This window comes from Metopolophium dirhodum, chromosome 1 (genome assembly GCF_019925205.1).
Source record: "Metopolophium dirhodum isolate CAU chromosome 1, ASM1992520v1, whole genome shotgun sequence".
Classification (NCBI taxonomy): Eukaryota; Metazoa; Arthropoda; class Insecta; order Hemiptera; family Aphididae; genus Metopolophium; species Metopolophium dirhodum.
Genome location: NC_083560.1, coordinates 94,013,633 through 94,026,466, shown reverse-complemented (window position 1 = coordinate 94,026,466; position 12,834 = coordinate 94,013,633). Strand labels below are relative to the sequence as shown.

The following is a 12,834-nucleotide window of genomic DNA, read 5'->3' as shown; positions in this document are numbered from 1 at the left end:
GCTCACCGTGAAATATTCTAGAACTGTGGTTGGTTGAACCACAGAATAGATTAAATTTTATATTAAAATTAAATTTAAATTTATATTAAATTTCATATATTCTGTGGTTGAACCATGTAGTTAACTAATGGTTAACCATTAGTTATTCCTTATTTATACCGCGGATACCACATAGTTGAGTTCAATTGGTTCAATCTCAATCCTAGTTCCTACCATGACTAACTAAATTTATTTAGTCATGGTTCCTACTACCCCCTGGGCCATGAGCGTGTATAGTGTGTACTGTGTTCAGTATGTTCATACTTCATAGTAGCCAGTAGGTTACTGTTAGTGGTTCAAATTGAATTTAGTTCCTACCGAAAAAAAAAAGACGAAAAGACAAATTATAAATTATCACGTTTCACGCCTTCACGATGAGGTGTGAATGGTTTATTAATTTGGACATTGGACTCCACAAATTCCTCTTTACATGTTAATAACGTCTAAAAGGAATTATTTTACTGAACTTGTGGATACTTGATTGAGATGTTATAAGCCTACATTATTCATGATCTTGAAGTTGGTAAGTTTAAAATCGTAGCCTCCAAAATAAATTCCAAAATAATGATTTCCGCAAATTTGTTTTTGCACTATCGTTTTTAACTTGTTGAAATACATGTTTTAAATAAAAAATGTAAAAAAAAAAGCTTGGTAGCTAAAGTGAATTTGTTCACGTAGTAAAATGATATAGTGGTATTCACATATCGTGGTAATAGTTCATAAATTTCATTATTTTATAAATTCGATGTAACATTAAATCGTGGAATGTGTTTATTCGTAGCAGCTGATATTCGTAATAATTGTATGATAATAGAAATTCGGTGTAGCAGAAGGTCGTAACTTTTAATGTTCGAAGTAAACACGGCAACCCCTTTAACCTTTTGGCAGGCGCGCTACTGTGTATTACACGAGCAGGCGCGTATCGTACATTATACGACAAAATGCTTTTCATATATATTTAATTAAAATGAAGGATAAATAAATAATTTTTAATAGAAATATTTTTTTGTAATATTTTATTCTTATTTATATAATATTTTATGAATTTATACATATTTTTTTTATAATTTTTTATGATGATTTCAATATAATTGTTAATAAAACACGATTTGTTTCTATTTCTTACTAAATAAAAGTAACACAGTATAACCTAATACATTATAAAATAAATAAATAATCGAATTCTAGTCTGATAAACTTTCGTCATTACATGTCTGACAAATTATTTCATTTTTGCTAGAATGCTTCTTACATGTGTAGGTACAACTTGCATTTATAGCATTTCATTGTAGCAGATGATCTCTTTTTTTCGATCGTACATAAACGACAAACTCCGCGCTTCTTAGGAGGCTCATGTACATCTTCAACAACGTTTTCCATTTGGTATTTTTTTTGAAAAACTGATACATAAACTAACTAATATTATTAGTTATTACGACCAGGCGCGAGACGTATTTCGTGCGATCGGACGGAGTTGACTGAAATATACATCATCATAATTTGAAAAATACGTAAGATTAGATAATAATTATTAAGTGTTTATAACATACACTTTATTGTGGAATAGGAAAAACCCCAGTATTAATCGGGATACGTAGATAAAAGTTATGTCAATAAATCTATAATTGTCGTACAAAATGCGCATACGCGCCTGCTGAAAGGTTAAGTCAACTTCTCAAGCCGGTTGTCACCCACGTTATCGTTATATAATATATATATATATGCATTATATAATGATTTTAAATCAACGAACAAATTTAATTTAACTACCTTAAAAATTTAATATTTCTACCTTTAATATTTCTCCAGAATTTTATAATATGTAATACCCTTTTAAGAACAAATATGTAATTTAGCACCAGATTAGTAAAATCAATAACAAGACATTAGCAGATTTTATACTAACTAAACTACTGTAATATTATAATAAAACAAATTACATTTAAGGAAAAATAATAAAATATTAAAAACATGTTACAAAAATAAAAAAACAAAAGAATAGAATGTATTTTCAGCATAATCAAAAATTCACGAGTCAACGAGTAGCAACAATCTTCTGAGACAAAGGGCGAATATAATATTTTCAAAGTAGACAATAAGCATTAAACCAAAAATTATAGAAACAATAGCAAATAAGATTGTTCCATACGAAGACAGGAAAAAGACACAGTCCAAACAGAAATTTGAAAAGCAGAAATATAGATATAAGAATAAAAATTACAAATCAAATTCGACAAAACGAAAACAAGCAAGATAATATTCAAATACTTACTTTATGAAATACAAGAAGAGAAGAAGAATTAACTACCACAGAATCAAAGAATGAAATACCATAGAAAAACAACGAACATTTATTGCTAAATGTCGAAATAAAAATATTATACTTCAAGCTGTGAACAATCTATAAGAAAACATTTTTCCACAAAAGGACCAATCAATACATTTTTATAACCTTACATTCATATTTATTTATTTTTTTTAGGCACGCATTATATAATTAATTATTAAATAGTAAGATTAAATTAACATTTAAACATAATTTTATAGTCAACGATGCGAATAAGCCGAGACAGTAACCTAGTAATAATATAAGTTTAGTATTTAATTTTGTAATAAGACATTTTTATGTAGCAATAGCATTAAAAAATGAGGGAATTTTTTCCAAAAAACAACTGGGACTGTCGTATATTGCAGACAGTCGTCAAAATAATATTATTTTATATATATGTAATATGTGTGGGAATATTTTAAATTGTAAATTATTGACATAGGTCAGGCCAGCGAAGCAATAATGTGCTGAGGCGACAATAATATTTTCTATATAACACCGCCGTACGCGCAGGCACAGCCCCCGTTGTCGCTGAGTGATTCGGCGAGGACGTAGCTACGACGTGCGTGTGAAACGCCGATCGTAGTACGGGCTAGGCGATCTGAATTTGCTAAGTGTTTTATTTATGTTTGTTTTAATACAATAAAAGTGTTTCAGACCTGAAAACCCGAGTTAAACATTATTTTAGTCATTCTTACGTTCTTACCTTTTATAGGAACAGCGCTGGGATATACGTAATATGTGTCAATGAAGTTTTATTAAACTGAATAGTGCCAAGGTATATGACGTAATCTTTGAGTCATTTCAACTAGATAGGAACGAACTAAGAATTGACAAGCGCATGCCATCGTACCTCAACGAGTTAACAGTGCCATTCTAATTAACTTTAGAGAGTGTCATTAACTAGAGAATACGAGGGTAAGGCGTTCCAACTGCCATTGTAACAATATATTAAGAGCCTTGTATTAATTCATTCTAAAATAATATTGTAGTTAAAGTTTAATTAAATTATCAAATTTTTTTTTGTACAATGATTTTATATAATTAATAAATAAAATATAAATAACGGTAAATAATTTCATGTTAAAAGTACTTGAATACAAAATCTGAATTTTTATTCAGAATAAACATTCATAACGTTGTCTAAAATAATATATAGTATTCAAATACAAATAATATTCAAATATTTATTCGAATAATCAACAAGATTGATAATAATGTACACATTGTTGTTTTATTTAGGTACTTAGCAACAGGGACAAATTTTTCAGCTCTACATTTTGATTTTTTAATGGGTGTTTCGTCCATTTCGAAAATTATTCGCGAGACTTGTGAAATTATTTGGAGACAACTACACCCGATTGAAATGGCACCTCCTACCACAGAACAATAGCTAGACATTGCAGCTGGATATTTTGAAAAAAGCCAATTTCCTAATTGTGTGGGTGCTGTAGACGGCAAGCATATTAGAATTGAATGCCCTCAAAAAAGTGGAACGCTTTACTACAATTATAAGAATTTCTTCTCAATAATTCTTATGGGAATTTGTGATTCTAATTACTGTTTTCGCGTCATTGATATAGGGTCATATGGCAAGGAAAGCGATTGTAATATTTTCAAACAATCATCTTTTGGTAAAAAACTATATTCTGGCCGTGTCAACTTTCCATGTGAAAAGCCATTACCCGGAGACGAACAAGGTGTTCCTCAGCCGTTTGTGTTAGTCGGAGACGAAGCTTTTGCGTTGAGCAAGCATTTATCGAGGCCGTTTCCCGGGAGAAATTTAAATGATGAACGACGTATTTTCAATTATCGTTTGTCTAGAGCGAGACAACATATTGAATGTACGTTTGGTATCTTATCAAATAAATGGAGAGTATTTCATTCAAATATTTTAGTTGAACCGGATTTTGCTATTTCAATCACCAAAGCGTCTTGTGTCTTACACAATTTTGTGCGTCGTAGAGATGGAATTCACATCGACGACACGTTAAACTGTATGTTAGGAGATGTGAATGAAAAAAAAGGAGTCGGAAATGCTCCATTAGAAGCAAAAAATGTTAGAGAATATTTTGTAAAATATGTAAACAAACCAGAATTTTCATCAAGTTGGCAAAATAAAGTTGTGGAATAATATGGCCTATATCATTAAATTTATAATGTTTTTTATTTGGTAAAAAATATAATATTTTATTACCTTTGCCAATATATTAATTTTAATTTATACCAGGTATATTTTTCATTTTTTTTTTTTTTTTTTATTTTGGACGTCATTATTCAGTTTCAGTTTCAATATAATAATTATTTCTTAGATTTCAAATACATAATTTACCATGATAAAAATAAATATTATAACACAGACTTTTTATGTTGTTAATATATTTACAGCACTTAATAATAATAATTATGTTAAAATTAACCTACAACCAACATATAGGTAATCTAATACATTTTTAAGCAAACATGGTTTGAGATTTATTATTTATTATTTATTATTATTAAATGGTGTTAGATTTATTTCAATAACCATTTTTTATTTTCACACCTATATGTTTGGGTATTTGTAATGGAATTAAATAAAACTAAGTATTATTTTATTGTCTTACTTTTTGTTTCTTTTTCTTTTTCCGTAAGATTTTCAAAATCATTGAACATGGCTTTGCCAACTCGTCTCCAGCTGACATGTTTCTCTACACGGTCATGATACATTTTTGATTCTATGAAATAATTAATATTAAACATACAAAGAATGAAGAATCATTTTATATATTTTTATTATTTTTTTAATATATAACACAAACTTACTTATGATCCAAATACTTTCTTCATTATTCACTTTTATTATAAAGAGTTCTGTATCAAACATTTTGCCTAATATACCTAGGTCTTTTTACTGATTAAAAAAAATGTAATTGAAACTGACAAATATCTCAATATGCGTAATGATTCATTGACGAATAGAATAAATATACTGAAACGCTGCAAAACGCAACGTCGAAAACGCTCAGTGTGAATGATAACATGGTAAATACAATGTTTAATTTTAGATATTGCCGCGTACAAAACGCTCAAAATTAAACCTGCGCGTTTCAATGCGTTCGGACGCGTTCGGACGCGCGGTTTTTCCCCTAGTGTGAATATGGCCATTTGTAGACGCATGTTTAATTTTAGGCGTTCGAACGCTGCGTCGAAAACGCTAGGTGTGTAACCAGCTTAAATCAAAATCCAAAGGCGTTTTTTATACCATGCGCTGCTCATCGATTAAATCTAGTAATTGGGGACGCTGTCAAAAGTTCTACCAGAGCTATACATTTTTTTGGTACTATTGAATGAATATATACTATATTTGCAGCATCTACAGGAAGGTGGATGATTTTTACAAAACATTGTCACCGTTGGACTGTCAAAAGGTGGTCAGAAACAAGATGGGAGAGCAGGCATGACAGCATAAAGTCAGTATGATTTCAAGTTAAAGAAATAATAGAAGCATTGGACGAAGTTTCAGAAACCACAAATGATTCTTTAATTAAAAGCGAAACACATTCGTTAGTATCTGAAATCAGCAAGTATGAATTTCTTATAAGTTTGTGTGTTTGGTACACTGTACTGAAGGAAGTGAATATTGTTAGTAAAAGTATACAAGGTCCAAATACCAATTTAGATACATATGCAACATTACTCAATGCTCTTATTAAGTTTATGGGTTAGTACAGAGAAACGGGATTTAATCAAGCTAAACTTGAAGCAAAAGAGCTTGCAGAGTCTTTGGAGATTGAAACAGAATTTAAAGTTCCGCGGTATTGAAAAAAAAAAGTTATTTGAATATGAAGGTAATACAAATTATACAATAGATCCAGAGAATGATTTTAGATGTTCATACTTCTTAGAATTAATGGATAATGCAATTCAGTCTATAAAAAAAAGATTTGACTAAACATCATATTATTTTAACATTTTTGGATTTTTATATAAAATTGGAAAACTTCAAACGTCTACACAAGAGGATATTAGAAAGAATTGTAAGGATCTTGCAATGTTTTTAAAATCAGGCGATGAAAAAGATATTTCTGACTGTGATTTATTTGACGAACTCATGATTTGCCGAAATTTTGTGAATGAATCTGAAACACCGTTGCAAGTACTGGGTACACTAAAAAAATGTAATGGAGCTTTTCCAAACCTAAGTGTGGCTATTAGAATTATGCTCACAATTCCTATTACTTCGGCGGGGGCTGAGCGAAGCTTCTCAAAACTTAAGCTCATTAAAAACTACCTCAGAAGTACAATGTCACAAGACCGGTTAAGTGGTCTGGCAACTTTAGCCATTGAAAAGGAATTAGCCGAAAGTGTGAATTACGATACCATTATTGAACATTTTGGAGCCAAAAAGAGCAGAAAAGTTAATTTTAAGTAACACAATTTAATTTTTTCAAATTATGACGTTTGTATTAAATACGATTTAAAGTAATAAAGTTAATGACAAATTGGTATTATTTTATATATTTATTAATCCAATTATATTATATTAAAAAAATAAAATTCATATACTAATTACATGGTTATAATATTACATTGAAGGTATAGTGATAAGCAAAAAAAAAAAAATGGGTAACATCAGCAACAAAGATCATATAATATGTAAAAACTTCAGGCCCCTCAGGAATATTTTGCCTAGGGCCTCGCAAACCCTAGTGCCGGCCCTGGCCGTACTCCGTTCGCGGACGGCGTCGTTATTACTATATACAGGCATATTATATATATATGCGTCGAAGAGTTCAATTTTATATTTTACAGACTTTTGCCTACTCGGTCTCGGTGACGCCGTGAGCTACTCATATCGGTATTTATATATTTGATACACGATATAGCCACAGAAGGTACTGTAGGTGCATGCATACTTTATAAATAAATGCCTAAAATATGTTAAGAGTTGATACGGTGGTTGGGTTACTTATAATAATATCCTAGCTCGAGTCGACGATGGATGTGACGGAAACGTTCGAATACTTCAACGCAGAGTGTATTACAATATATTATTATTAATCGATTGGTCGATATGACTATACTACGGGTATGTATGTTTTGTATGCCACACTAAATTTTTGTTTACCAAATTTGACTCACCTAAAAACTGTAATATATTATTTACCTTTTAATTATCTATTTATTAATTTGATTTTATGCTCATGATTAAATATACAATACCTACATAAGTAATATCAAATAGTATAGCCATATCAATAATTAACAATCAACTGCCCTAAAAATTGTAATATATTTAGTACTACCTACAAATTATACATGTAGGTAGGTAAATTATATTACTATTGCTAATTCAAGTATAAAAGAACCGTCTCATATATTCCATAAGTTCTATTTTGTTATTGTATTAATATTGTATTATTTAGAATCTGTTGCAGTATATTTTGTATGCTACATTAAATTTATGATTACCAGATCTGACTCACCTAAAAACTGCAATATATTATGTAGCTACTACATAGTAAAGAGCATAAAATCAAATTAATAACCAGTTAATTTAAAGGTAAAACCCGAATTTTTGAAAAAAAAGGCAAAAAACGCGCTCGACGGCGTCGGACGTAAAGCGCGTCGTCTTGGCCGCGGAGGGCCCGCCGGGAAAAAAGTATTGCCGCACGCGGCTTCAAAATCTGACGGGGAACGCGAATAAGATCCGAACGGGGCCACCCGGGGGGATAAAAGTCGAAAATCTGAAAAAAATTTGAAAAAAATCGCGAAGAGTGATAACGCAGCTAGTGTCAAACGATTTAGGAGCGTTGCTCTATAAACGTAGATAATAAAAGCAATAACTGTGTATATTTGCTATTTATTATTTTGATTTTATGCTAATGATTGAACCTATCAAACGATGCTTAATAAATGTAGTTAATTATTTATCAAATAGTTTAATTGATCACTCAATACTCATAAAGTCATAACTCATAACTAAACCTACCTATATAAGTAATATCAAATCGTATAGCCATATCTTAATACAATTTATACTAATACATGTAGATCTATTAGTTTATAATAATTATTGTATTATATAGTATCTGCAGCAGCTTTGTATCATACAAACAATTTATAATTAGCAAATTATATTACCTCAAACAATCAACTGCCCTAAAAACTGTAATATATTTAGTACTACCTACAAAGTATACATGTAGGTAAATTATATTACTATTGCTAATTCAAGTATAAAAGAACCGTCTCATATATTCCAATTTAATGCAAGTTCTTTACACTTGTACAATACTTACCAGCTCATCAAATGTTTTAATTGACATACGGAAATATTTAAAAAACTCTTCCGGATATTGCCTCAATGTCATAAAGGTTACTTGAAACTGTCCTTCGCGCGGCCTTTTTAAGTTAAGTGGATGTACCCACCAACGACGTTTATTATTTTTATCTTTTTTTTGTTTTTTATTAATTATATACATCGAATATACTAGACAGACAGCTTCTACATCATTTAAATTGTTTAAAGCGTCCATTTTTTAATAAAAATCAAAAAATAATATTCCGTGATCGTGTGATGGTATTGAACGAAACCTGAATACCTACTGAACGATTGCAAGTTGCAAGGCATGCGTGGTGAAAAATATTTTTCCCGCTCGTTTGAAAACCGCCAATGTACGCTACGGTGTGTAAGATATGAATTCAGCGTTTTAAACGCTGCGTCGAAGCTGCGCGTCTGAAACGCTGAGTCGAAAACGCTAGGTGTGTGACCAGCTTTAGTAATCTAGCCTGTACTTCTTTATACTGACCTACCATATTGGCGCCATTATCATAACATTGAGCTCGACAGATTTCCACGGGTATTTGATACTCAGCTAATTTTTGTAAAAGTACTTCTGATAAGTTCAAGCCAGTACTAGAAATTATATTAACAAAATCCATAAAGTACTCTTTAATTTCTGGATTAGTGCCTTCATTTTCAGAATTCATGTCAACAATTCTAATAACCAAAGTATTGTACATACGCTACAATGAATAATGGTAATTAGAAAAAATAATATACTTCTATAGTAGAACAATATTTTATTTTGAATTTATCATGAAAATAACAGTTCAAAAGACGCGAGCGATCGAAAGTTTATTTGATAGTATATAAGTAGGTACATCAATAAATAAAAATAATTTCAAATTTGCTAAACTGAAAGTTGAATTATTGAAAATTCCAAATTCCAATTTTGAATAAAAGTGGTTTTTTTAAGTACACTACGTCATTTTGTGCACTACGTCTACGAAATCACAAATGTGTACTTCGGAAAATAAAAATGTGCACCTATGTTTATATAATAATCAAGCTGTAATACTTTTCCTAATAATTTCTAAATCTATTGGTAAGATTAATAACAGCTTAAAAGTTAAAGTTTATTTAGCTATCTATCTATCTATCTATCTATCTATCTATCTATCTATCTATCTATACTATATATAAAATTGTAAGGGTTTTTCTTCGACCGCGCTAACCGAGAAAACTACTGGACCGATTTGGCTGAAATTTTTTTTGGCTGAAACCCGAAACTCTGCTGAAGGTTATAGTACCACTTTTGTCAGTAAAAAAGTTCATAAAAGTTCATAAAAAATTAAAAACAATTGTACCTATATTGTGCGTTACGTATTTTGACCGTTTTATTTTTGTATTTAGCATAATAATATGTAACTATGACAATATTTAAAACATAATAATTATTAATCATATTTTTTTACCGCAACTAGGATTTTTACATATTTTGATATTTAACCTGTTTTGATCCCGACCGCAACTCGGATTTTTTTTTTACTACCTGTTATAATCTCTGTTGTACCGTATTGTCCAGTGCTATACTATATACTATCTAGGTGCTTTAATGCGCATATTAACGTAGAATACTGTCATTCGGTTAAAGCGATAAAATACATATGTAAATATATTAATAAAGGATCAGATAGAGCTACTTTTTCTGTTAATCGTAAAAACGATGCGATTACAAATTATTTGAATGGTCGATATATATGTACTTCTGAAGCGTTTTGGAGAATTTTCAATTTTGAAATCCATGATAGAGATCCGATAGTTCAGCACTTGGCTGTTCATCTAGAAAATGGACAGCGTGTTTTCTTTAATGCTAATAATCTTCATCAAGTTATTGAAAATCCAAGAAAAACGACACTAATTGCATTTTTTGAACTGTGTTCACATGATTAGTGAAAATTTTAGAAAATGACGAGCAATGGAAAAATACTCTAGCGGAGGCAACTCTTTCAGAAAGTCCTTCAAAATTAAGAGAATTATTCGCAATAATCATAGTTTTCTGCCAACCGTCTGAACCTCAATCTTTGTGGGAACAGTTCAGAAATGATTTTTGTGAAGATATTCTTCATACAGAGCGCACTCGATTAAATGACTTGCAATTTACTTTTTCTGATGAAATATTTAATAGAGGTTTGATTGAAATAGAAGATAAAGTTGTTTGTCTGTCTGAAAAATATTTAACTGAATTTGGAATGAACTCACCTGTTCGAAATGAAAATGCATCTGATCCTTTTGAATTCTCAATTTTGCGTTCTTACGATAATAACCGATTACAAGAATTTGTAGAAATCAATTTACCAAAATTAGTAAATGATCAAAAATATGCTTTTAATGTTATTACAGAAAGCGTAATGAATCATCAAGGAAGAGTTTTTTTTTTAGATGCTCCGGGTGGTACAGGAAAAACATTCCTAATTAATTTGTTGTTGGCTCAAATTAGATCCTCAGGTAAAGTTGCATTAGCAGTAGCTTCATCTGGTATAGCAGCAACTCTCCTTAGTGGCGGCAGAACTGCTCACTCGACTTTCAAGTTACCGTTAAATGTATTATTTGATACTGAATACGTTTGTCCGATTCGTAAAAATGGCCCTCTTGGAAAAATTCTTCAAGAAACCTCATTCGTTGAGTGGGATGAGTGTACAATGAGTCACAGATCACATATCGAAGCAATTGATCGAACATTAAAAGATCTTAGGTGTAATAATAAGTTTATGGGTGGCATAACATTTGTTTTCGCTGGTGATTTCCGTCAAACCTTACCAGTAATCCCTAAAGGTACTCGAGCTGATGTCATTAATGCTTGCTTAAAATCTTCCCCTATATGGAACTATGTTGAAAAACTTTATTTGCGAACAAACATGAGAGTTTATTTATGCGGAGGGGACGATATTTTTCCAGCACAGTTGTTGAAAATTGGAAATGGAACTTTAGAAAATGAAAATGGTTTCATTTCTGTCGATCACACGATTGGACGGGTGGTCAATAACGTGGAAGAGTTGATTTCTACAGTTTATCCTGACATTTTTAATCTGTCCAATAAATCTTATCAGTGGTTATGTGAAAGAGCTATTATCTCTCCAAGAAATGTAACAGCAGAAGAAATTAATGATATCATCCTTCTAAAATTCGATGGACACTCACGTGAATGTCTATCTATTGATACAGTTACATCAACAGATGATGCTATTCATTATCCACAAGAATTTCTTAATTCTCTTTCTCCTTCGGGATTTCCTCCTCATAAACTAAAATTAAAAATTGGTGCTCCAATTACATTATTACGTAATCTTCAACCACCGAACTTATGTAACGATACAAAATTACAAATAAAATCGTTGCGAAATAATATTATAGAAGCCGTAATTCTTACAGGGCCAGCGAAAGGAGAAATTGCATTTATTCCAAGAATTCCCATGATTCCCTCTGACTTGCCGTTTTCTTTCAAACGGCTTCAATTCCCAGTTAAAGTTTCTTTTGCGATTACCATAAACAAAGCACAAGGTCAAACATTCAAGTACGTTGGCGTAGATCTTCGTACAGAGTGCTTTTCACATGGGCAATTATACGTGGCATTTTCTCGAACTGGAGACCCGAATCATCTTATGATTTTAATTTCAACAGGAAATATAACAAAAAACATCATATACTCAGAAGTCTTATAAAATTCTTATTTTAATTGTTTTTTTTTCTTCATCAACTTCAATCAAATTCTTTATCAACCATAAATTATTTCTTTTTTATCTGTATTTATTTTTATCATTTATAACGCTAGAAAAATTTCAATCCGTTTTCATTAACCGTTTTTTATATTTACTTGCCGATCACATTAAACAATAATATTTGAATAAAAAATTCTACATATCATGGTCCGAAGGCAAAATAAACAACCAATCACGGGCGAAGCTGTGACGGGTCGGCTAGTACTAAATAAAACAATAAAAACTATTTTTTTTAAAAAACGGTTAAAAAAAAAAGTTGAAATAAAATATTTACAGATGTATAATGACTGTAATAATATTAAATATCTACATCTATAATGTAATATAATGCTACCTAGTACTTACGTATTATAGCTTTTTAAAAGCGATGACCACGCCTGATGACAGTTCAATGCATCAAAAGAAAATGAAATAGTTAT

The 12,834-nt window shown here is 30.7% G+C and overlaps 2 protein-coding genes across 2 annotated transcripts; both read left to right on the top strand.

The window, feature by feature from the left end:
- Nucleotides 1-3,905: 3,905 nt before the first annotated feature.
- LOC132946324 (uncharacterized) lies at nucleotides 3,906-4,502 on the top strand. Its single transcript, XM_061016273.1, has one exon. The coding sequence runs from the start codon at nucleotides 3,906-3,908 to the stop codon at nucleotides 4,500-4,502; it is 597 nt and encodes a 198-aa protein (XP_060872256.1).
- A 4,882-nt stretch (nucleotides 4,503-9,384) lies between these two features.
- LOC132946321 (ATP-dependent DNA helicase pif1-like) lies at nucleotides 9,385-12,358 on the top strand. Its single transcript, XM_061016257.1, has 4 exons — nucleotides 9,385-9,394; nucleotides 10,590-10,978; nucleotides 11,040-11,044; nucleotides 11,137-12,358. Exons 1-4 carry the CDS (start codon nucleotides 9,385-9,387, stop codon nucleotides 12,356-12,358), a joined length of 1,626 nt encoding a protein of 541 aa, XP_060872240.1.
- The last annotated feature ends 476 nt before the right edge of the window (nucleotides 12,359-12,834 follow it).